Raw genomic sequence first — 27,326 nt, 5'->3', positions numbered from 1 at the left:
AGCTCCCAAAGTAGGTACTCACGCCCAAAGAGGTCACCAAATCCTATCTCCACTGAAAATGGCACAGCTTGAGATGAAGCATGATCAGCAAAGCAGTCCAAAACCTTCTAATTCTTTTCAGAAATTGATTTATTTCCCAAATTTCCCCTTCATATCAATCGTCCAAAGGTAAATCTTCAACTTTAAATTCTCTTATTTTTTATATATTTTTTTTCATCAAGTTTGTATTATTATTATTTTTGTAGAAACCAGCCTCAATAGTAACTACAGGGCCATTTTGGACAATTTTCATGCCCCTTGTTAGAGGATTCTAATAAAGGGGGTCTACTTGCAGCTGTGTCCAAAAGTTTAGGAGAGACGATTGCAATTACCAAACTTCATGGCAGGTTTTAGCAAGGATCAAAAGCTTTAGGGGAAGTTTCGATAATTTATATATCCTTTATTACTTGTCTAACAAAACTATGAATGACATCTTTAATGTAGTCCCTTTCTAGCTTAAAATGGAATTTTTTTTTTCTTTATAGTATAGTTTGAGGGTGAAAATGGTTATTTTCTTTTACAAAGTTGAGGAGTTGTTGGAGCCAAAAGTCCCTTTCTAATATCATATCTATCTATATATATATATATAAACAAAGCAGTCAAGAAATTTTCTCCTTTTTTTGAATTTCTTATTTTTTTATTCCATGTCATTTTTGAAACAACCAATGAGATGCAATTTCCCAATAACCTAAATAATCTCTTCTCCTAAACTACCTCCCCCACTTTCTCCAAAATTATCTCTAATGTAGTGAGACTTTTTCTCCTAAATTATATAAGTATTCTAATAAAATTATATAATAACTTTAAAATATTTATTAAAAACACAAAAAATAATTCTATATATTTACAAAATATATCACGAAATTATGTACTGACAATTTAAATTATGTTTTTCTATATTATCAATTTAAATGCTTTTCAAATATTTAATAATACGTAATAGCTTTAAATACATAAAATTCAAATAAAAAAATATTTAAATATTTAATAGATTATTTAATTATTTAAATATTTAAACAACTAAATATTTATCATGACTATGTTTTAAATAGTTAAAATAACGAAATTATCTAATAAATAATTTTATATTTTTACAAAATATATCACAAAATTATATAGTAACAATTTAAATTATGTTTTTCTCGATTATCAATTTAAATGCTTTTAAAATATTTAATAATACATAATAGCTTTAAATAAATAAAATTCAAATAACAAAAAAAAACTTAAATATTTTATAGATTATTTAAATATTTAAATAACTAGATTTTAAATAGTTAAAATAACGACATTATGTAATAAATTTAAAAAATTTCTTTAAAGAAAAAAATAATTATAAAATAATATTGAAATTAATAATAATTTAATATATTATAAAATTAATAATGAAATTATGTAATAATAGTATAATTTATGATTTTATGGATTATTAAATTCCATAAATAACTAATATTTTACATATTATTTAAATATTTAATAACTGGCTACTTTAAATAAAAATATTTAACATAACTATATTTTAAATAGTTAAAATAAAGAAATTATGTAATATATTTAAAAAAAAAATTCTTAAAAGTAGAAAAATAATTATAGCATAATATTGAAATTAATAATAATTTAATATACTTACATAATATTGTAAATAACTAATTTCATTTTTATCAAGTAATAATTCAAGAAAATAACTTTCAAAAAAATTATATTTATTAATAATAGTTTGAAACTCTAAATCTGTATTTATTATGCAACTATATATACGAAAATTAATATTTATTGTATTTTGATAATTATTTATTTTTTTTGTGGTAAATGTATTTTCAATGGTTATGTATAAATTTATTTTGTTTTGTTATTTATTATAAAACTTTCAATAATTATTAGAGATTAACCTACTTTTAGTGAACTTTTTAAATTTAATTTATTGTACTTATTGTATTTATTGTATTTCTGTTATAACTTGTATTTCAATAATTATTGGAGATTAATATTTATTGGAGATTAAATTATTATTTGGGATTATACTATTTATTGACTAAGTTAGTATATATTTTTAGTACTTATTTTATTTTTGTAATTATTGTTTTTTTTTCATTATCAATATATTTTCAATAATTGTGTATTTTTGCTATAAATTTTCAATAATTATTGGAGATTAAGCTATTGTTATTTATCAGAGATGAGACTATTAATTTAGCTGAAATTATGAGTGTTCATGAGTTGGTTCAGTTCGGTCGTAGGCTATCTGGCCAACCAAATTGACCTAGTCAGGTTGGGGAGTTGGCCAACTAAAACCGACTAACCTTTTGTGAAAACTGACCCACTCATGTTATATTGGTTTGGGTCGATTTTTTGGTTTGGTCAGTTGGTTCAAAAGATTTAAACTTAAAAATTTAAATTAAAATTTAAAAATTATAGTGTAATTATTAAAAAATAAATTTAAAAATTAGGTTTATGATATAAAACATTTTTGACTAAGAAATATGGGAAATTTCCCACTTTTCCATATTAAAAATTATATTTAAAATATAAAATATTAATATATATCCATGGTTAGGTCGTTCGATTTTGGTTGGTTTACAAATGGCCAAAGTGAAATTGATCCAACTTGGTCGAATTGGGAAATTTTTGAATCAAAGCCACTCTAAAAACTAGAAAACCGACCAACTTGGGGCGAGTTGATCGGGTTGGTCGGTTTCATCAGTTTAATGAATAAAAATAACTAAAATTAATTATTTTTATTTTTGTATTATAAAAAAATATTAAAAGTAGTATATAAAATATGAATAATTATTAATTATTTAAAAATTTGAAAATATAAAACATTTGCATACTCTTATGTGATTTTATTAGTCTGATTTAATAGAACACATCTTATAGTTTTACATATTTACTTAAACCTACCTTATAGTTTTCATTTTATTAAAACATCCTATATATTTTACAACTTATTTACTTAATCAACCTTTCATTAAGGAGTGTTTGTTTTTCCATTTGGTCCATGATTTTGTATTCCAAAAATACCCTTAACATTTTTTTTGTACAAAAAACAAAATTAACTAAATATAGCCAATAGAGTGGTTGTGCGTGTCTTATAAAGGGAAAAAATGGTATTTTCATTTTTATTTTTATTTTCTTTTGATTAAATTTATTTAAATGAACATTTGGGTCAACATTGTCATTTTTCATTGTCATCTAATGGAAGATTGATTAAATCCATTGCAAATTATAAATGGTGTTTTAGTAAAATTTTAACTATAGGGTAGATTTTAGTAAATCCATGAAATTATAAGGGATGTTTTAGTAAATGACCCTTTCTATTATTTAACTTTCGCTTAATAAATCCCGTGCATCGCACGGATCCTCGCTAGTATATATATAAAACAAGGTTGTCCACGTCACCATGTCTCTCCTTGCTCAAAACCCTTCCTAATTTTCTGTTTTTTGAATTTTTTATTTTTTAATTCCATTAAACCAATAAGGAAACAAAATAGTCTAAATTATCTCTAACAACCAATCTTTCCCATCCATGTCATTTTTTTTAAACAACCAATGAGATACTCTCCTTCCCCATAAAAAAATATCTAAACTCTATCTTTCTCTCCCTCTTGCCCACATGTTCCCAATAATCTCCTCTCGTAAAATTTCTCCTAAACTACATCCCCACTTTCTCCTAAATCATCTCCAATTCCTATTTATCTCCTAACTTATCTCTAATTTACTAGAGAGTTTCTCTCCAAATTATCTCTAATCCTTATTTATCTTCTTCCCACTTTTTATCTATATCTATCTAAAGAAAGTTTAAATTAAAAAATTTAAGAATTATTTAAACATTTTAACCAAATTATATAATAACTTTAAAATATTTATTGAAAACACAAAAATTAATTATAATAGATTTAATAATATTCATATTATTAATAATTTTGTATTTTTACAAAATTCATCATGAAATTATGTACTAACAATATAAATTTTGATTTTCTGAATTATTCAAATAATAGAAATTTAACATTAAAAAAATAAAATATTGTTCAAATATTTCAATAACTAAATATCTTAAATAATAAAATACTAAAAATATAACATAATTATATAGAAAATATTTAATATTATGTAATAAATTTAAAATGAATTAAATTCAAATAATAAAAATTTTTAAATATTTAAATAACTTCATTCATAATTTTTCGGAATTCAAAGGGGGCATTTTTTAATCCAAAGGGCATAACATTCCATTCATAATGCCCGAAAGGAACTATGAAGGTTTTTTATACCTGTCCTTCTTACTTATTTGAATTTGCCAATAACATGTCTTTAGGTCAAACTTGGAAAATATTTTTGCGTCATGCAACCTATTTATTAGGTCTTGTTTATTAGGGATAGGATATCTGATCCATCTCAAGGCTTTGTTGAGTGGTTTATAGTTAATCACTAGCCTTGGTACTACTCTTTCTATTTCAGCTATTTTTACATAAAACGATGGACAACTCTAAGGGGATTTACTTGGTCTAATTAAGCCTTTAGTTAATAATTCTTGAATCTCCCTTTTGCAGATTTCTAATAATCTACTATTCATTTGGATTGGTCTATCTTTAATAGGAATTTTTGTTTCGCTATATCCTTCCTCATAAGGAAGATCTATCATATGCCTTTTTCTGTGCTAGAATGCACTGGGAGTTTCAACACATATTTCCTTTTCTAATTTTGTTTGAAACTTTTCTATTTCTAGTTGGGCTTTTGGTTCTTTTAGGGATTTAGCCAACTGTTTTTTCTTTTATTCTTGCTTGTAATTCAGAGATAAATTTGACTTTATCTTTTAAGCTTTCTTTTAGAGTATTTATTGCTGTTATTTTTGGCTTCTGGCAGAACTTGTAAGTGACCGTTATTTTACCTATGGTGGCAATAATTCCTATAGAATCTATTTGGCAGGGAAGAATTGACAGACGAACTAGGTCCAATCCAAGCTAATAAATATTTTAGACCGGATTGGTCCAATCAATGTCTTGTTGGTCCGTCCAATCCGTCCAAATTGATTTTGGACTGGATGGGGTCCAATCCAAAATTGGTCCATTCACACCCTTACTTGCTTCCCTCTCTTCACGAGCATATCATAAGCCAAAAAGAAGTAACAATGCTGAACTAGGGATATTTTCAGAATAAAAAAAATAGGATGATACGATGCCTTCACACATTTTTCACTTGTTTTAAGAGGTCACGTGGTCATTTCCATAGGGATATACAAATTATAACTAATAGAAGTTGGAACAATAGGTGCAAAATATGGGGTTGCTATAGGTTGTGTTGGTACCATTGCCACTTCTACTTGCACCGTTTTTGATTGGTCAATACAAATTTTATGAGAATATATTTTTTCTACTACAAATGCTTTGAGTTATTAATACAATATTTGGTACCATTAGTGCTTCTTCATGAAAGGTCAAATATGATGTTTCTATAAATGCCAACACCCAATCCAATGCCTACACTTTTTTTAGTGGAAGTGGTTATTTGATGTGATGTGACAAAATGATTTCTCAAAATTTTGTATTGATAAACTCTACACCTTTCTAGTAGAAACAACAATGATACCAAATGGTGTTTTCAAACCGTCATTGACTTAGATGGTTGAACTGTTCAGCTTGGGAACCGTCCAGACAGTTGGTTTTGTTTCACCCTTAATCTGTTCCTAGGCAAAAAATCGTTGACTTGGTCAAAGAACCATTGACCCAGGTGGCTGAACCATCAACCCGGGCAACGGTTCACAGTTTAATAAGGAAGCAGGGGAGATTGAGAGATGGGGAGGGATTGAGACAAGAATGATCTCATATTTGATATCACTGAGATCCCAAAGAGAGAGAGAGAGAGAGAGAGAGAGAGAGAGAGAAAAGCAAGATTGGAGAGATCGGAGAGCCATCTCTATCGCTATTGTCATTGCGGTTGAACATTGGATCTTCTCCTCCTTTTTTCCCTCCTTTCTTTCTTTTTTTTTTTCTTTCCCTCTTTTCTTTCTTTCTTTTTATTCCTTTCCCTTCTTCCTTCCTTTCTTTTTTTATCTTTCTTTTTCAACCAAAACCAAGGTCCACATATTCTTTTCTCATAAAAGACTAAAAGAGTTTGTCTTAATATTCTAATCTAATCAAACTATCTGAACCATTTGACATGGATAATCGAACCATTGACCCAAAAACCTTGACACAATTATAATAATACACAAACTATAATAATGTTTTAATAGTTAAGCAAAATTATAGGGGTGTATATAAGTAAACGACGAGAAAATGATGCTCACACCGTGTTCACGTCACGGCGGAGATATTCCCACTGTACAGCTGCAAATGGCTGTGACTCTGTGAAAATGGAATGAGAACGATTCCGTGTGGAATGAATCCGATTCCTCCTAAAAAGACTTAAAAAAGTAAAAAGAAATCGACTTAATTTTCGGTTATCAATAAAAAAATTGACTTATTTCCACTTTCGGTGTTTCCGCCCGTGTAGAAGGCGTAGTTATCAAGCCAGACAGCGCAATAGCCAATAAGTCGTTCAGTTCAGCAACTTCAGCCCTAATCCCAATATCGACACAACAGTTGCAGAGAGACCAAAGGAAGAGAAGCGAAGGAAGCTCTATAGATTTCTTTAATGGCGGACGGGGAGAAGCCTCTTCGGAAGATTGCGGAGGCATTTAAAGACCTCTCAGTTACTGTAAATTCCCAAACGCAAGACGTCGAGGTCGCGCCGTTCTCTCATGCCTGCTCTCTCGTTTCCCCTCTTTTTGGCTGCTTAGGGATTGCGTTCAAGTTTGCGGAGATGGATTACGTTGCTAAGGCACTAATCTCATGTGCTTTCCTCGTTTCTAAAAATTGTTTCTTACTCTTAAATTGACCAATTAACATGTTTCTGGTAGCTTTTCGATCCGTTTATCGTGTTCGATTCAATAGTTCATATACCTATTGGTGTTTCTATGGATAACAGGTTGTTGATCTAACAGAGGCGTCAAAATCAATTGACACATTACGAACTATGCTCGATCGTGACATCCAACACAACTGTGTGAGGAAGGCTGGTAGTCATTCGAGAAACCTTCTCAGAGTGAAGCGTGGTCTTGACATGGTCAGAGTACTGTTTGAGCAAATTTTAGCCACAGAGTATGTGTGGCAACTCTTTTTTCTGTCAAATTGGTGAATTTAGGATTACTTGATTGCCTAGTTTCTTATGATTATGGGGCAGGACTCTACCCACAAATAAATAAATAAATAATAAATATAAAAATAGTGAGGGGTATAAACATCCTTTACTAATAGAGAGCCACTACAAGACCCAGTACATTGCTATATTTTGCAGTTTATTCCAGGAACCAGAAGGCATACTGTGTAATGATTAATGTATTGGTTCCAAATGGATTTCTGAAGCAAGAAGTTGAATATATAAAGGCAAACGGCATTCTCAAACAGGGGAAACTCCTTTTATGTGAAGTGAGGACATGGATCTAATCCTCAAGGTTTGCTGTGGAAGAAGATGTTCTTTAAAATGCACAATAGTTCCTGTATGACCAAGAAATAGAAAAGAATACATAAAGCAGAAGGGTGTTCCCAAGGATGAGAAGCTCCCTTTATGGGTCTTGAAGGATGCATTATATATGAAGGGGGCTTAGGATTAACATGATAGGCCGCCAGTGAGGAATAAAGGGATTTGATTGGATGACTACTGGTGCTGCTTAAGTTTTAACAGCCCAATATGCTATTGAGCCTCCAAATAGAAGTTCCTAGAAGCAGGATGTGGGATGGGAATAGGGACTGGGTGGTTTCTTAAAATGGAAACCATCCTAAATGAATGCACACTGTGCCACTTAAGCAAGATACTAATTGCACATCTCTTATGCTTCTCCTATGAAATCTGGTGCTAGTTCCAGCTTGGCCAGTTAGGGGTTTCTCCTAAAGAGGAAATATTTTAGAAAACTTTTGACCTTTTTGCCAATAGGTGGTGTCTATGGAAGGAGCAAAATCCTAGAGTCTTGATCAAAATAGCTTCCCTAGGGAGAGAGTTAGGGAGACTTGACAGATCCATTTTCTTTTGGTTTATCCATTCTATCGAACTTTTATAATCTTACTTCCCCAAATTTTTGTAATTATTCATAGGTTATTATCTTCTAAGCTTACCTGTATCGTATTGATTGTAAATGTTGTATATGAGTAAGTTATACTCTTAGGACCATGTGAACTTTGTAGATGGGACTATGGTTATTTTCTTCTTTTTGATATTTATTCCAAATTTCCAATACTTATTCTTTTTGATATTTTAGTTGCCAGCAGTTTTGCTTGGCTGATTTTGTATGTAGATGATATTTTGGTTGCCAACAGAGATATGGGTTTGCTGTACCAAGCCAAAGAATTTCTAACATAGAAATTCGATATGAAGGACATGGGAGAAGTCTCCTATGTTCTAGGAATTGAGATCCAAAGAGATAATGCTTGTAAGATATTGGGTTTGTCCAAAAGGGCATATATAGAGGATCTTAGAGAGGTTGGATGGCATAGTGTGCACCAAGTGTAGTACCAACAAGGGGGTTAAACTTATTGTGGATGATAATCCTTAGACAGAATATGCAAGGGAGAACATGAGCATAGTTCCCTATGCATCGGTTGTGGGAAGATTGATGTGTGCACAAGTACGTACAAGATTGGACATTGCATTTGAAGTGGAAGTACTGGGTAGGTTCTAAAGGAATCCAGGAAGGGAATACTGGAATGCCACTAAGAAGGTGTTTAGGTATCTACAAGGAACAAAAGATTATGTTCTCATGTACAGAAGAGGGGATAGTTTGGAGCTATAGGGGTACATTGCCTTTGACTATGCTAGTTGCCCCAAGGCCCCCGACACCAGAAAGTCAACATCAAGGTATGTATTTCTATTGGCAGAGGAGCTATCATGGAAGAGTTAAAGTAGGAGTTGAAAGCATCCTTGACCATGGAAGTGGAATTCACAGTAGGCAACTTCCCGATGTCTTCCAATATTAAATCCAAACAATGGGCAGCACATGGTGTCCATGTCATATGAGGATGCTTTGCCATCAAGAACTTCCCCAATAATACAAGAAAACAATTCCAGAAATAAGAACTTAAGAACTATGACCAGTGTTGGTAAGTAAAAGGGTTGAGAAGCTAACGAGGGATTTCTTGTGGGAACTAGGGAAGGAGAAGAAGGACCATAGAGTTAAATAGGAAGTGGTGTGCAGAAGTAAGAAACATGGAGGCTTAGGTCTTGGGAACATTTTTGATGAATAATAATAAGTTTATTGATTCAGAAGCAACTTTAGAGTGAGTTCATACATCAACCCAACGAGAGGCACGAGCTGCAGCCCCTCCTTGAATCTTACAAGTAAACTAGGAAAGAAAAACAAGAATCACAACTGAGCCCCAAATAATTCTTCCCTATTTACCCCTTGCTTAGCTAACACATCTGACAAAGTATTTGCTGATCTCCCCACCCACTGTACAGTGACCAACATATTCCTTGTCAACCAACTAAATTTCTTCATTTCATTCTTGTATCGCCACATAGCCTCCTCAGAATTTTTCAACCAACCCACCACCACTTTGGAATCCCCCTCGATTATTAGGTGTTGTACCCCCAGCTGGTTTGCAAATTGCACCCCTTGTACAACAACTAAAAGTTCTGCCCTGATGGAGTTTCCAATTCCCAAGGGACTTGAGTAGAGCAACAAAATCTCTCCCTTCTCATTTCTCAAAGCACTCCCCATCCGGATAATCCTGGATTACCCATGCTGCTTCCATCAAAGTTCAACTTTATTGAGCCTTCGGGTGGAGGAGACCAGCTTGTAATTGATTTGTCCTTTAAAGATGAGCACCTTGCTACTGCTGACCAATTTCTCCAAAGGTCATTAAAGGAGAATTGATGGAAGATTTCCAAGGTCTTCAGCCAATGTATTGCCCTGTTTAACACACAGTCTTTCAAATCTTGGCTGTTCTTTTCCTTGTCTTGAAAAATTCTGAGATTCCTTTCTTCCCAAAGAGTCCAAGTCAAAGCAGCATGAGCACATCTCCACATAATTCTCCCTATTTTTGTAGGCCAATAAAAGGTAGAATGGTTGAAGAGCATGTGAACTTCTACTGGTAGACTCCAACTACCCCCAAACAACGAAAGTAGCCAAGCCCAAAGGTCTGCAGAAAAGTGACAAGATACTAGTAGATGGTAACAATCCTCACCGTGAGCTCTATAGAGGATACACCTATTAGGAGAAATATAGAGAAAAGGTCTTCTCTTTCGTAGGTTTTCTAAAGTGTTTATTTTCCCATGGAATACTTCCCAACAAAAAGCCATAATTTTTGGGGGGACTGGCCTACACCAAATTTCTTTTGACGGAAAGGGTTGGTGAGTAGAAAGTTGAGAGATGGACTTGAAGAAAGAAGTACAAGAGAAGGTTCCATTGGGTCTAGGAGTCCAAACTCTCTTATCTGGCTTGGGGGGATCCAAACAAACCTGATTAAGACAACCAAGTAAAATAGAAAGAGACTCAATTTCAGCATCCCTAAGTCCTCTACGAAACCCAAAATCCCAAGTAGGATCTAAGGGTGTTCCCAAAGGTGAAACAAATTTTGAGACCACCTCTTTTTTGTACAAAGAAATAGAAAAAAGCGAAGGGAACAAGTCCTTTAACGGTGAGTCTCCTACCCAAATATCCTCCCAAAAAAGAACAGAGTTGCCAGAACAAACTTCATACCTGATAAAATTGAGGAATTGAGGAAGGGTGTTGTGAATAGCCTTCCACGGTGCTGCTAGGTTAGCTTGCCTCGATACACCAGCATCCCATCCGTTCTCTGACCTCCCATGAATGCTTCTTACCACCTCATGCCACAATCTCTCTCTTTCCAAAGGCCATCTCCACAACCATTTCCCTAACAGAGCTTGATTCTTTCTAATTACCCTCCCAATTCCCAAGCCCCCCTCTTCTTTACTTCTACACACAATTTCCCAATTAACCAAATGATCCTTTTTTTCTTGTCCCGGCTCCCATAAGAAGTCTCTCATCAACTTCTCCAGTTTCCTAGCTTCCCTAACTGGTATCCTAAAGACAGACAAATAATAGGTAGGTAAGTTAGCCAAGGTAGCTCTTATTAGGGTAATTCTCCCTCCTAAAGAGATATAGTTCCTCTTCCATGAGGCTAATCTCTTCTCAAACTTTTCTATCACTGGGGTCCAAAATCTACTCTCCCTAGGATTTGCCCCTAAAGGAAGCCCTAAATATGACATAGGCGAAGCAGAGGTGAAACACTCAAGACACTCCACAATAGCCTCGACCTCCCCTACCTCCAAATTTATACCCGCTATGCAGCTCTTTTCCAGATTTATTCTCAAATTAGAGACACTTTCAAATCCTTTTATTATCTCCTTTAGGTTTGCTACCTTTTCACTAAGACCTCCTTCACAAAAAATCATTAGGTCATCTGCAAACTGAAGGTGGGTGACGGGGACTTGGTGTCTCCCTATTCTCCAACCCCTAATGGCATCTTCGCTGTCAGCCTTAGTAATGATCCTACTAATCACATCAGCTACTAAGGTAAAAAGGAAGGGTGAAAGTGGATCCCCTTGCCTGACACCCCTGCAAGCTGGATAAAAGTCTCTCACCGTACCATTTACCAGAATAGAGTAGTGATAAGTACTGATACACCCAAAGATCCAACTACACCACTTGTCCCCAAGTCCACAGTTCTGCATAACCTCCAATAGAAACCTCCAGTCCACCAAATCATAGGCCTTTTCAAGATCCAATTTACAAATGAATCCTCTCTTACTAGACCTTTTCATTTCCTCCACACACTCATTCGCAATTAAGATCTGATCTGTTATTTGTCGCCCTTGAATGAAAGCCCCCTGGGTTTCACTAATGATGGTAGGGAGGACTGTTTTGATCCTCAATGAGAGCACTTTAGCCAGAATTTTATAGATGCTTGTCACCAGACTAATAGGCCTATAATCTTTTGGGTGGTTGGCATCATTCTTCTTAGGTATCAAGGCCAAAAAGGTGGCATTAATTCCAGGGCTTATAGTGTGATTGTCTGCAAATTCCTTAAAGACTTCAGCTAGATCCTCTTTCAACACCTCCCAACAGTCTTGATAAAAACCCATTGTAAAGCCATCTGGACCCGGAGCCTTGGATCTATCCATTAGAAAGACAACTTTCTTAATCTCTTCTTCCTCGAAATCCCTTTCCAGCCACCTTGCCACTCCTTCATCAATTCTTGGCCAATCCACCCTTTCCATGACTGTCCTCTCTCTCAAAGGCCTTCTATAAATCGATTTGGGAATATTCAAAAAATAAACATTGCCTTGTTAGGGAAATGACCATGGAGGCTGCCTTTGGAAAGAGATAATTTGTGGACAAAGGTAGTTGTTAGTATCCATGGGCTTGCGGCAAACGAGTGGGATTTTGGAATCTTGGCTAGAGCTACAAGAACCTCTCCATAGAAATCCATTCATGCCATCCTTCCTTCCTTCTTGCCATTCTTCAGGTTTAACCCATGTCTTTGAAGCCTAGTTAAATTTTGGGAACATGTTTGGTTGGGTAACTCACCTTTAAAAGAATAGTTTCCTTCCCTTTTGTCCTTTTTGCTCGGATGGGGGAGCCCATTTCATCTTTTTTGGTTCCCTCTAACTCTTAGATTTGTCTAGGATTTGGGTTTTAGAAGATGCCTCTAGGAGAATGAAATTTGCAGTGTCACAAACCTGCTTCAAAATCTTGAAAAACTAGTATTGGATCATTCAAAAAGTGACTGTAGAATTTTGACCCCTTCTCCCTATGGTTCCTTTACCTATGCCTCTTTCTTGAATTTGATACAACCGAGGGATACTTTGGGAGAGCCCTTTCCTGTTAAAGAGGTATGGATCACACCTATTCCACCTAGGATTGGTGGTTTTTGCTGGGAAGTGTATTTGGAAAGAATTAACACAAGTGACTTGCTTCAAAGATAAAGACCTAGCTAGAGTGTCTTTCACCCTCTTGGCGCCTTATCTGTAAGGCTAACGGTGAGTCTTGCTATCATTTATTAATCTCCTGCCCTTTTCTTCTTTAATTTGGGAATGATTTCTCTCTTTGTTTGGGTGCAGATGGAACTCCCCACCTACTATTCAAAGTGTATTCTCCTCTACCTTTGTTAGATGGCTGAAGAAGAGAGGTAGAATTCTATGGCGATGCACAAGGGTGGCAGTTTGTTGGGCACTCTAGGAAGAACATTCCAGAAGGTGAGTTGATGAGTAAGTGGAAGGAAATTGCTGATTCTACTCCTCTTAAGGTGAGTTATAGACTTCAATGGTCCCCACCATTAAGAGGGTTCATTAAGTTGAATTTTGATGGGTGGTAGTGAAGGCAACCTAGGACCATCTGGTATTGGAGGTGTGTTCAGAACTGAAGAAGGAAAAATTATTGCCTTATTCTCCAGTCCAATAGGGGTAGGTGATGCTCTAAGAGCTGAAATACTTGCTGCATTGGAAGGAATACAGAAGGCAAGGACTTGAATATTCACAAGCTTTCAATTAAGGATGATTCAAAGTTGGTGATTAGATGGCTGCAAAAGGAAGAGGATGAGGGACGGTGGGAATATATTTATGAGAGGAGGATTAGAAGGTTGCTCCAAGGGATGGAGGTCACTTTGCATTGGGTGAAAAGAGATGCTATTTCTTTTGCTGATTCTTTGGCCAAACAAGGGGTGGGAAGAAATCAATTATTTTGGGCTTGTTTGTAACTTGTTCATCTTTTGGGAGAGATAAGAGAGTTTATCTCTCCCTTCTTTGCTATGTACCGTTCCATCTTCCTTAATGTTTTCAACGAATACAATTTTTGTTATTGATAAAAAAAAACTTAAGAACTATGACTCTAACATGTGAAAAGGCTAAAGGAAAGTTAAATTGGAATAATAATAAAGTACAATTCTCAATGGCTAAGACATAATTTGATGCATTGTCTGTAATAACTTGGAGAACATTTTTCTCACCAATTCTCTCCATCTTGTCAAGTAAGATAAATAACCTCTCAACTGCTTTTACATCACTTGAAGCATTAATGCTCTCTATAAACATTGTCCTAGCATGGTTATGGACCAAAAAATTTATGAGGGTCCTATCCTTTCTATCTTTATCCACCCATCAAACATAAGAGAGCAGCCCCACTTTTCCCAATATTCCTTATGGTGTTGAAACAATGTTTTTGTACAATCAACCTCCTTCAAGATTGGAACTCGCAACTCACAGTAGGGGACTCACTCCGAGCTAAAACTATGGTTGTTTTGGAGGGTGTAAAAAGGGCAAAGTAACTAAATATTAGCAGGTTGATCATTGTAGGTGACTCAAAAGTGGTAATAAGGTGGCTAGAAAAAGGGTGGTGGCATGTGGCCGTACATTAATGGATGAAAAAATTTCAAATTGTTGACTCAGGGTATGGAAGTGAGATTGCAGTGGGTCAAAAGATGTGTTAACTCCTTTGCAGATACACTTGCCAAACAAGGGGTGGGTAGGAATCATCTGTTTTGGGCTATGTTGTAATTTTAGTGTTCTCTTTGGGGAGAGTTAAGAGAGTTTACCCCTCCCCGCTTCTGTATCTGTTTCATATCCTTCTTCATTAATGAAATGGTTCTGTTATTGATAAAAAAATGTTCTTCTTGAATATGCATATCTTCTTTTCCCTCTTTAGCTGCATTAGTTGCATCTCTGGTTTGATCCATTTCATTGAAAACCCTTTTAACCTCCTTATCCATGCTTTTCGAATTCTATCCCTAAGTTCTTTGGTTTCGAATTCTTGATCTTCTTGGTTTTTGTTGCCAAATTTGTTGCTTCGACTCTTTGTGCATCATTCATAACTGGGTTGTGGACAGCAACATCCCAGAGATCATCATACTGGGTTCTATATAGATTTTGTTCTTATCATACTTCTGCTGTTCTGTGAAGGCCTATACCTGTACAACATCATATTGTATAGGGGTCTCCCCTTTTTGACAAATTAATACAAATCTACCTTACCTTCTCAGTAAAAAAATCTCTGGAGATTATGTTTGAATTCACACCCTTACTTGCCCCATAGTTTCCTACACAATTTCTAATCCCCTTCTCTGCTGAGTGAAAAGACATTTTCTTTGCCTCTCCATTGTGATCGTTGTGAGCGATCTGAGTCACATCCCAGTTTTAATCACTGCCAAGGCTTTAATTTTGTAACTCACTTAACCTTCCATTAGGTTGTGAGGAGGACGATGATGGACAGTAACTCTTGTCCACCACCCGTCCAAGATCAGCACTCATGTGCCTATTTAAATCTTTAACTGACCTCAGCCCACCCAGCCCAATATTTTTATTCAAGTCAACTTCTAAATGTGGTGGCCCAAGTATTAGATCAGTTACAATCTAGGCCTCCACTTGGCCCATTATATGGCCCAATGCTAATATTATCATGCATGTCACATCTTTTCAGGGCATGTGTAAGGTCTTTGTCAAGAGAATTATCCAACCAACCTTGGTTCAAGCTCACACAAAGCGCCTTTCCAGCTTCCTCAGACAACATGCCATGACATGGCATATTGGGAGACTCAATAGACATCACACTCACCTGTGCAAATTCTCTTCCAAGCATCGAATAAGAAGTATTCCAAGGTCTTCCATTATGGGCCAACTTGTTGGTCATCCTTTCTTCCCCCACCACACCATCATGGGCCAAGTTGTGGATTTTGCTAATTCTACTTTTTTTTTTTTTTTTTTTTTGCATTTTCCATTCAGTGAAAAAAAACAGTATTTCGATCCCTAGCCTTTAGCCAGTTAATTTTTTCTCTTTGTCACCACTTTGGCTCATCCATGTAAGCCACTTTGTCAAATTTGAGCTATGCTTGATGCCTTTAGGCTTTGTCAGCATCTTAGATCTCACTTGTTCCTCAGCTGAGTCAGTATCCTTTATCGGTCCAAGACAATCTTCCTTCCCCTAGCAATCTTCTCATTGTGGTCCTTTCTCCAAGTCTTTATTTTTTGCTTGATAAAAGCCAACTTTTTTGCCATAACATTTAATGGTGGCCACCCCTACACTGGGAATGTTTGGGGTTACAAAAGAGCTCATGCCATTAACCTCCAACTCAGCCCACCATTTGTTGAGGCTTTTCTTAAAACTCCCTATTCCTTAAACCAATAGTTGTTAAGCATTTATGCCTGAATTGGGCCTTCTTCAAACCTAAGAACTGCTGGTGAGAAGAGAAGAGGTGTGTGGTCTAGATGGGCCTTGGAAGAGCTGCCTAAAAGGTGTTAGGGAAATGGTCCTCCTACTTGGAAGACACAAGGAACCTGTCAAGATGCACCAAATTAGGATCTACCTGGTTATTTGGTCCGTGTGAATTGGGACAAGATAGAGGGAGACCAACTGGACCAAAACTACTTATAAAATTTACAAATTGTTTCATTGCTCTTGTAACAGAAGCACCTCTATTTTTCTTCAATCTGAATCTAGTTGTGTTGAAATTCCCATCAATAGCCCAAGTGCAAGAAGATAAACTTGAGCTCAAGGTCTTCACAGAGTTTATCCCTACTGCCTTCATCATTTGGGCCATAAGCATTTGCAATGAGGTAGTTTAATCCCTCCATAGAAGACATGTCCGTGGAAATTGAGAACTCCCCTACTTGGTAACACACCAAATTGCATTTTAAAGGTTTCCGAAGGGTAACAAGACCCCTACTATGACTGCTGTAGGTTTGAAACCATTTTACCTGACAACAGCTGCATCTAGCATCTCCAACTTTGTTTTCTTCAAGAGAAAACATTTGCCTTCAACTTCTTCAAGAAATCACAAATAATCGACCTCCTCAGCTCCTTCTTAAGACCTATCCTTAGACATTTCATGCTATAATATTCAACTCCATAGAAAAATAAAAAAATCTACACCCTCCTCTCAAAAAGTCTTCACCTGATCCAGCCTTGTCTTGAAGACCCCAGGTCAGCCTAAGAACCTCCCTGCTTTTGAGCAATTCCTGTCCTTCACATTAACATTCCCTTTTTCCAAGAGGATGTGCTTCTCTGTGGCCTTCAAGAAATTTGTAGTCTCTTGTTCCATTCTTGCTATAGAGACTCCCAGAAACTCCCCATGAAAGTAGCTTTGACATCATCTAGCTAGAAACTTTGTGGCCGTTCTCCTTGATTACACCTAACTCTCCTTGAGTAGGTGTTCTCACAATCCTTCCCACTGGCTTGGCTGGCTCCAACAGGTCCCCATATGCCTTACTCGATGAAACCATTTTTGCTCTACCCCCATGCTTTTAATCTTTAGGATATTGCACATCTATCATTGCAATAGGAGCGACATCCAACGGCTCAGTCTTAGTGCTTATCTAACTGGGATTGTCCTATTCCTAGTTAGGGGCTGTTTGATAATAGCTGAAATGGATGAACTGAATCACTTTTTTTTTTTTTTTATCAATAACAATAAGCTTTATTAAAGATAGGAAGAATTAATTACAAGAGATAGGGGAGGTAAAATGACTTAGCCAAAAACAAAGACACCCTATTCACCCCTTGCTTGGCTAGCCCATCAGCAAGTGAGTTGGCATTTCTTTTCACCCAGCTGTACTTCACCTCAATGTCCCTAGCAAGCCATTTGAATTTTTTCCTTTCATTGCTATAGCCATGCTACTGTTGTCTTCCTTTATCCATCTAACCACCACCTCCCGAATCACCTTCAAGGACCGATCTTCTGATGTTCAACTCTCTTGCTTTTTGGATTCCTTCCAGAGCTGCAAAGATCTCAACCTTGAGAGAGTCACCTTCTCCAATTGGGCCTAAAAACAAAGCTGGAATAATCCCTTCCTCATTCCTGAACACACCTCCAATCCTAGAAGACCCTGGATTTCTAAAACTACTCCTGTCAAAGTTAAGTTTTATGAATCCATAGGATGGAGAAGTCCAAAGGGGGCTAGAAATCCTCTTAAACTGAGCAGAGTTAGATATCTCTTAAAAATTTCTCAGCAAGTCAGTCATGGAAAAATCTGTAAAAAGGTTCAATGATTTCATCCAGTGGACCACCCTAAGTGTATAATATCTATTAAGCTCTCAGCTGTTTTTTTCCTTGTCTAAAAAAATACGTTAGTTTCTTTCTTCCCATAAGGACCAACAGACTGCTGCCCTGATGCATCTCTATATAATAGTTTTAGCATTCAAAGGGGGATTCCAAAAATACGTTAGCGAACAAACTTTGCACATTCAAAGGGGGATTCCAATTACACCCAAAAAGGGAGAAAGCCCACTCCCAATTAGTTTTAGCATACAGGCAAGTAACCATAAGGTGAAGTGGTGTTTATTACAACACCTTTGAATATGTTATTACAAGAGGTTGTGGACTTTTAGCATTGTCTTTTAGTTTTAGCGAACAAACTTTTAGCATTGTCTTTTAGTCAATAAGTTATTACAAGAGGTTGTGGACTCCTTTATGTATGAAGCTGAAGTGGTGTTTATTACAACACCTTTGAAAATGTTATTATTCAATTATCTTATCTATTGTAAGAGAACGCATTAAATTACGTAGGCCCTGTTTGATGATTACATACTTGTTAAAAGTACTTATTTTAACAACCACTTAAGGCTGTTTGGTAACCCACTTTTCAAATCACTTATTATGTTTTTAAGCACTTACTGGGGTGGGGATGTTTGGTAAGCTACTTTCCCCATAAGTGCTTATATTGACACAAATGACAATTTTACCCTCCACTGTAGATTACTCAGATCTCTCCCTCTCCCTTTCATTTTCTTCACCGGAACTGTCGGAACCGTCTGAACTGTAGATTGGACAACAGAAAGATTCCTCCAATTAACAACCTTCACAAAATTCTCGGATTCCCATTTCCGCCTCCTGAGTCTCTATTGACTCCCTCTCCTTCTTCTGTTGTCTTCTAGCTTTATCCCCAGCTAGTCCATTTGATATCTTAGCATCTGGTTTTCCTTCGTCCTCTCTGAGATACACAACACAACACACATAGACCCACCTTTAATTTGCTCCCCCAGCTGTTTGGTAACCCACTTTTTGATTCTGCAGCTAGCCCTACATCTGAACATAAAGATAGTAAACGGTGATGATAGTCTGATCACAATTTAGGATTAGTAAGACCAGTAGCAATCAGAAGGAATCCTGCAGGAAGAGTCTGGAATGTGATTGAACTAATGAGAATCCATTTTAACAGAATGAAATTTCTATTTGAGACTAGAAAGGGAATATTTATAAGTTCCAAGTTTATATGATACAGGCTTCGCTCTGTGGTGGCCTCAGGAGCCAATGTTTTGCTTTCTGCAGATCCTATAGTTGAAAGTTTATTCAGATAGCTTCTTGTCATCAGAACAACCGTCTCACGATAGGATTTCTCAAAACCCAAACTTGCCATGCGAGCAACAGCATCAAGAAGCTACAAGAGTTCAATTATAACAGGCTGAGAACCTATTCAAATCACAATTGAGTAAGTCATTGGCTATAAATGAATGGTAAAAAGGGGGAGGCAGAGACAGAGAGAGGAAAATCTATGAAACACCATAAATATGTTCAGAAGTCGAAGTCTCATACTCGGAGTCACAATAAACGAGGAGTCGATGCATCACCCTCTTATAAGCTTTCAATAAATAGAGGCAATATCATGTCCACAACTTAAGCCTTATTAACAGAGACATTCAGATCTGCTAGCAAGCGTATAGCATTAAGCTAGATGACAGGAATCGCTTGTTTCTCTTTTCCACCCTGGGATTGGTAAAAGAGTGATGGGAGTGAAATGTTCCCTCATTAAAGAAGTGCTTTTGCTCACCGTGGAACGTCGCCGGTGGACTTGCAACCAAACGTCACCGGTGGACCTGCAACCAAATGCCGCCGCTGCCTGTTGTAGGGTTTCGAATGGAAGAAGAAGATGATAAACTCGAGTGGGGGTAGTTTTGTCATTAAAGAAAAAACAGGGGCATGCTTGTCCCATTCCAATGAAGAAGCACTTCTTCATAAAGTGCTGAAAAAAAGCCACATCCATGTCACTTTTTAAGAAGTACTTTTTTTAAAATAAGTACTTCTTACCCTCTTTTTTACCAAACACCCATAAGTACTTAAAAACCACTTAATGTGTGGTCCCATGTCTTGAAAGAAGTACTTGTTTAAATAAGTACTTCTTTTAAGTGTTCTCAAACACTACCTTAGTTCAGCCACTTAAGCCATTATCAAATAGATGGCCCCTAACTGTCAAGGAAAAAGGGCTGGGCTACCCTCCCCTCTATTTTCTTCTCTTTTTTTTCTTTTATTGTTGGACAGGTGGACTATTTTCTCCTCTTTGCCTATAAATATGTTTAGGTCCCCTTTTTTTTATAAATAACAGATTTTTTTGTGACATCAGATAATAAATGTGGTTTCTTCTTCTTCTTCTTCTGATGTTGAAGTAATTCTAGTTTTCTTGATGCTGCTACTAATTCCTTCAGGAAGCTATTAGGTGCTGGCTCTTAGAGAATCCTAGGTGCTTATTCCTAGGTTATTTTTATCTACTTTTTCTTAATTTGCTGGATTCTTGTGCGTCACTTGTACTTTGTTTTCATAATTATGGGTTTTCTTTGGTAATTGGAAAGCATGATTATTTTTTATCAATGATGGAGAATTGTATTAATATAAAAACTCAGTGCATCGAAAAGGATATAAATAAACTGTACAAGCAGCATAAGATGTCAAAGACAATTTGCATTTAAGTTAGATTTACAGCAATGCCAGACTCTGGTATTCCCATAAAAGTTGTTCCCTTTCACTCCCTGAATGAGGAGTCCATCTGAATGAGAAATTCAGATTGGATGCCAAAGCAATGGTTTCTCTTATCATCTGTTGCAGCCTCCAAGGACCCTCATCTTTGTTCTCCATCCATCCCATGACCATTACAGTCTCCTTCAATCATTAGACCTGACCATCCTTGTACTGGGCTAATTTTAATCCTTGTAGAAGTGCAGCAACCTCAGCCTTTAAAAGTTACCTACATCAATATTGGTTTTGTAGAGCTCATTATAATATTCTCAAGATGGTCTGCTACCATATTTATTTGTTGGGTGCACATCACAGCTTTTACTATAGGGGAGAGGCATGATTCTTTAAGCATTCAAACGAGCAATTCAAGGTGCAATTCAACAACCTCCAACCTTTGAAAAAGCAAGATTTTTAGTGTCCAGAGGTTGATTCAGCATTATCGAACGCCACCTCAGAGTGGAACCCTCCAGCCATAAATCCTCCCAAAACTTCACCTTATTACCAGAAATTGTCATACCTCAGAGGTAGCTTGAGTGCTGAACAATTCTTAGGTAATTTTGGCATTCAAATGAGCAATTCAAGGTGCAACTGGACGACCTCCAACCTTCGAAAAGGCAAGATTTTCAGCATTCAGAAGTTGATTCAGCACTACTGGATGCCACCTCAGAGTGGCACCTTCCAGTCCCAGAATTTTGAGCGGTCGGGTTGTCAGGTGGTTGAGTCATACTATGGGATCCAGGGTGTTTAAAAAATCAGGGAGTGGGCTGGGAGATATTTGGTGTCAGTTTGCTTACAGGAGACAAATGAAGAGTGGGTTTGGGGACTGATGAATGTGTACGGGCCCTGAATGAGGAAGGAGAAAGAGCAGAGTTCTGGGAGGAGTTGAGAAGGGTAAGGCAGAGCTGGCTGAAGGAAAGGAAAGAAGTACTGAAGAGATTGTGGCTTCAGTTGGCAAACTCATCACAAGCTGGGTCATCTCTTGTCCAGAATTTGAGCAAATCAGACTTTCAGACTTAATGTGAAATCAATTACTTTGATCTGAAGTTTGATGAATGCTTGCTTTGATTTAGGATGTCATCTTGACACCTGAACAGCTTGTATTTGTTTTCGTTTTAATAAAATTTTCTCTTATTCTTCAAAAAAAAAAAAAAAATCCTCCCAAAACTTCACCTTGTTACCAGAAATAGTGTCATACCTTATATGTTGCAGAAGAAGGTAGGAAGCAAAGACAAGATAGATTTCCAATGACTCTTAACCGAGGACTTTCTGGATGGGCCCATGTCCGAGCCATTAGAGTGTCGTCCATAAATGTTTTTAAGATCAAATGCCACAAGGAATCACATTCTTGAGGGAAACCATGGCCAGGGAACACATCTTTGAACTCTTTTGTACTATGATGTTATATTCAACACCAATTACCAATCTCAACTTTGGGGCTTGACATGATAATTAGCTACTTGTTTTCTGACAATTTACTGGTGTCCCATCATACACAGTTGACATAATAAGGTCCTTATCAAAGAGCTCACTAATTTCGCTTAAAAATGAACAAAGTGGGCTCACTTGTGAGAGGCTTCTTGGTGTCTCTCACCTTTTTTTTTTTTTTGATCAGTAACACTTTCATTAAATCATCAGTAGAAAATTTACAAGTGGAAGACAAACACACTTATCTTCGAAGAGCCACAAAGAGCCTCAAGAAAGGAAAAAAGAAAAAAAGACACTAAAGTTACAGCTTAGCCCAAAACAGTGAATCCCTTTCTGCCCCTTGTTTAGCTAAACCGTCAGCTAGGGAATTAGTCGATCTTTTAATCCAACATGTCTTAACTTCCATCTCCCGCACCAGCCACTTGAATTTCCTCCTCTCATTATTGTACTTCCATAAACTATTTTGATCTTTAGTTAGCCACCCTATCACCACCTCTGAATCCCCTTCAATTATGAGTTTCTTGATGTTCAACTCCTTAGCTTTCCGGACTCCTTCCATAACTGCAAATATCTCAGCTCTAAGGGAGTCACCCACTCCAATTGGGCCTGAGAACATGGCAGAGATGACCCCATTTTCATCCTTAAAAACACCCCCAATCCCTGATTGTCCCGGATTTTCCCTACTACACCCATCAAAGTTTAATTTCAAGAATCCACTAGGTGGAGGGGGGGGGGGGGGGGGGGTCCAAGCCACACTCATTACTGACTTGGTCTGTGTGCAATTTGCAATTTCACCCCACTTCCTCAACATGTCATCCATAGTGTAATCTGTGAATAGTTCCAAAGATTTCAGCCACTGTACCGCCCTAATATGTATGATAGCCCTCAGATCTGCTGCTCCTCTCTGAGTTTCTGAGAATATCCTAGAGTTTCTTTCTTCCCACAGTGTCCAACATACTGCAGCCCTTAGTCCTCTCCACATTGTCCTTCCCCTTTTTATCCACCACCTGAAAAAGGAAGGGGAGAAAAGGCCCTGCAAGTCTGATGGGGGATTCCATCTGCATCCAAATAAGGAGAAAGCCCAATCCCAAATTGACCTAGCAAAGTGGCAAGACACCAGTAGGTGAAAACCAGTCTCCCCATCCGCTTTACACAGAACACACCACTGAGGTGACAAGCAAGTATTGGGTCACTTCTTTTGGAGTAGATCACCAGTATTGATTCTTTCCAGATAGGCTTCCCAACAAAAACTACCAACCCTAGGAGGTATTGCTCTGCACCAAACCTCACCAATAGGGAAAGGGGGGTGTCTCTCACCTCATGTATGTGTCATCTGTTTGAGAAGTGGGGAAACCACTAACCATCTCTTGCTGCATTGTACCTTCACCTCTCAGTTATGGGAATACTCTTTCTCTCTAGTGGGGTGTATTTCCTACAGATATTAAAGAGTTGTTTGGCACAAACTGAATAAGATGTTACACAAAGAGACAAAATTCTATTTATCCAGAAAAAAAGACACAGAATTCTGTGGCAATGTGTTAGGTGTGCTGTGCTATGGAGTCTATTGCCTGAAAGGAACGTCAGTACAAAGGAGAAAGCAAGAGGTGTGGAGGAGTTATTTGAGCTCACCATGATTAGCGCTGCCCATTGGACTTTAGTGACCAAAAAATTCTAAGGCGTTTCCCCAAGGTTATGTTTGGTTTGAAGGAAAAGGTAGGGAAAGGAATGGAAGGGTAGGGAAACCTATACAAGGTTTGTAAAGGTTTCCCTACCCTTCCCTTCCTTTCCCTACTTTTTCCTTCAAACCAAACACAGCCTAAATGATCTGTTAAGGGGATGGAAATCTATTGCTGACTTTCAGGAAAGGAATTTGGGGAGGGTGGTCAGTTGGTGTGCACCAGCAGCAGGGAAGCTTAAGTTAAATTTTGATGGGTGCAGCTTTGGGAACCAAGGAAACTCAAGTATTGGGGTTGTTGTCAGGGGCCATAATGGGAACATCCTACTCAGCTACTCTAGGCCTATTGGATATGGTACCTCTTTAAGGGCTGAATTGAAAGCTCTAGGGGGCTGGAACTGATGAGGTTAAAGGACCTAAAGAACATGGAGGTGGAAGGTGACTGTCAAACTCTTATCTGTTGGATGAAGAAACAGGACCTAATACCTTGGAAGGTTAGGCCATTGGTAAGACAGGCACAATACTTGGGTTCCTTATTGAATTCTTCATTCAATTGGGTGCCTAGGAGAGTGCTAATGGCCTGGCTGACTCTTGCTAGGGCTGGGGTAGAGAGAAAAATCAGCTGGAATGGGGCTGCCTGGGACCGGGTGGTGATTTATAATATCTGTTTTTTCTCTTATGTTTTAATGATGTTAGTGCTCTGTGCCTTTGAGAGCTGTTTTTATGAAAGCCCATTTATACTTTGCTTTTGCCTGCTGCTTTTTGAGAAAACAAAAAACAAAAGAACAAGGATGGCTGCATTGTAGAAATTGGTCAGTCTGGTTTCCATTCTGTATTTTATCACAAAATAATATGTTATATGTTCCTAACCATCCAGTCCAATCTACTGCAATTTTCAGCCATAAAAGGAAGATATCCAATCAAAAAATGTCAATAGTCATGCTTTCATGTTTCCCTATGAGATCTCTCTGGTGGGATCCATCAAATAGTGACTTGAAGACCTCTGTATGCAACCATGATTCTAGTGTGTGTATGCACACAGGATCCTTAATTGGATTTTCCTCTTGGCATCTGCCATATGTACTAATATTTGTTGAGATGGTCACTTGGAGTCACACCAAAAGAGGTGTGGGATCAAACCTGCAGTTCTGCGGGTTCTCAGTGGTATTGACCTGTGGGCCTCATGTGCACCCTGCTCTGTCCCTACCCATGAATCCCCACTAATGTCTAAATACCAAAAATAAAATAAAATAAAATAAAAAATAAAAAAGAGGTTCGACTTGTGGCCTGACCAAACTCAACCAACCTAACCTAATTCAATTTGCTTGGTCTAGTCTTTTAACAGTTTTAAATGTCAAGTTTGACTACCACAAAGATACTTCTGGAATAAGAATTGGTTTTACAAAGCATCAAGTGATTTTTTTTCTACTTGAATCAAAAGTGTCTTGCATTTTCTGACAATACATGACACTTGTTAGCAGGGGAAATTCCCTCAAAGGTCCAGCTTCCAAGGCTTATGACCAGGTCTTTGCTCCGCACCATGGGTGGGCTATCAGGAAAGCTGTTGCTGCAGGGATGTATGCCCTTCCTACAAGAGCCCAACTCTTGAGGAAGCTAAATGAAGATGGTAAGTCAATGCCTCCTCAATCATCAAATAGATAAGATAGTTATACATTAATGCAACTTTAAGTCCAGTTCTCATGTCCTTTGCTCATCTGTTGACACACCATCAAACTTTGAAAAAGAAAAAGGAAGAGAAAGGGAATACCTAGGAAACAATTTGGTTTGTTTAGATGGTTAACATGTTACTGAAAACTCAATTGGTTAATCCAAATTATTGACTTGCAGAATAGATTTATTTGTCACACCTGATTCTTTGGAAAATTTGAATGACTGAATGCCATCATGACTAGGGCTCATTTTGTCATGCAATGCAAGTGCAGACATGTAGTTAACTTGTGAGCTATTTAGATTTTACAGAATCCAACTAAAACTTGGACTAATTGGGAGACTTTAAAGTCTTTAGGGATTGGGGTCTGAAGCCAAAACTTTTATATTTACCGGAGCTCAACTTATAGGCTTTGGTGTTAACTCTGAATGGTAAATGGCTTGGTTGAGTGCTAACCAGAGCTTTAGACCGATACTTGCTCAATATTGTAGCCACACATTTTCAATTTTATCATGTATTACGGCCACACTCATGGTTACAATCTGATGCATTCCATGTTTATTGATGCTTTCAGAGGCTTCCTCAAGGATTCAGATGCAAACCTATATTGCTGCATCAGCTCCTGTTATACTTTATATTGACAAGCTATTCCAGTCAAGGGAATTGGGTATCGATTGGTGAAACATTAGTCTATTTGATAATTATCAAAAAACAGTAGTCTATTTAATTTCCTAATATTGATTTGATTAGGATTCTGTACTTTGTTGTCAGTGATATGGTGTGATTTATCACTGTTGCTGCATATGTAAATTAAAAGGTTACAGAGGTGATGTAAATTAATAGGAGTCTTGCAAAATTGTTGCATAGGTTTAGGCATTTGCCATCATCTAGTGAGTTGGAATTTCAAGTTACTTTATATTAATTTTTATCAATAAACTTTTAGTTGAATACTTTAGTGCTTCATTCAGTGGTAGGTTGTGAGTTGTGACTTGAGAAATGGAATCTTGGGCATATTTTGAACCAATGGGGACTGTGGCCTGTCAGTAATCAGTATACCCTTTACACAGCAATATACCTTTAACGAAGTTTTTGACAGAAAAAAGGAACTCCAATACTACCAGAGAAGGTAAGAAAATCTAAGGTTTTAGAAACTGACCTGGAAAGGGAACTGCTCTGGCCACCGGTTTTTGGGTCAGTGGTTCAACTATCTGGGTCAAATGGTTCAGGTGGTTTAGTCCTTTATTATGAGAAAGAGACATCTGGTTGTTGGCACTCGGCTGAGAAAGAAGGAAAGAAAGAATGAAAGGAAAGAGAGAAAGGAAGGAGTAAAAAAGAGTAGAGTGAAAGGAAAGAAAGGAAGGAGGGAAGGAGGGAAGGAGTGAAGGAGGATCGTCTGACATTCACCCGGAAATGACAATGGTGATGGTGACGGTGACAGCATTGACAACAGAAACGCAGCATCTCTCTCCAGTCTCTCTCTCTCTCTCTCTCTCTCTCTCTCTCGGATGATCTCAGATCTGAGATCATTCTTGTATCAGGCCCTCATATCTCAATCTCTTCTTCCTTGTTTGGGTCGAATGGGTTGACGGTTTGACTGCTCGGGCCAGAGGTTCTCTAACCAAATCAATGGTTTTGGCCCAAGAACAGGTCAAGGGTGAAATGCAACCGATTGCCTGAACAGTTTTCAGGCTGAATGGTCCGATCGTTCGGGTCAAAGATGATTCGAAAATACAAAGAAAATCTATTA

The 27,326-nt window shown here is 37.1% G+C and overlaps 1 protein-coding gene across 2 annotated transcripts; it reads left to right on the top strand.

The window, feature by feature from the left end:
* Window positions 1–6,538: 6,538 nt before the first annotated feature.
* ACD11 (Glycolipid transfer protein (GLTP) family protein) lies at window positions 6,539–26,542 on the top strand. Of its 2 annotated transcripts, none has more exons than XM_010242879.3 (4): window positions 6,539–6,861; window positions 7,009–7,181; window positions 25,389–25,537; window positions 26,154–26,542. In XM_010242879.3, exons 1-4 carry the CDS (start codon window positions 6,676–6,678, stop codon window positions 26,258–26,260), a joined length of 615 nt encoding a protein of 204 aa, XP_010241181.1. In that variant the 5' UTR covers window positions 6,539–6,675; the 3' UTR covers window positions 26,261–26,542. The 2 variants fall into 2 exon arrangements, with proteins under 2 accessions (XP_010241181.1, XP_010241182.1); XM_010242880.3 differs by having other exon boundaries at window positions 6,546–6,861; window positions 25,392–25,537.
* The last annotated feature ends 784 nt before the right edge of the window (window positions 26,543–27,326 follow it).

This window comes from Nelumbo nucifera, chromosome 3 (genome assembly GCF_055504915.1).
Source record: "Nelumbo nucifera cultivar China Antique chromosome 3, China Antique-T2T, whole genome shotgun sequence".
Classification (NCBI taxonomy): domain Eukaryota; kingdom Viridiplantae; phylum Streptophyta; class Magnoliopsida; order Proteales; family Nelumbonaceae; genus Nelumbo; species Nelumbo nucifera.
The sequence above is the reverse complement of the archived record's forward strand: the minus strand, read 5'-3'. Positions and strand labels throughout refer to the sequence as shown.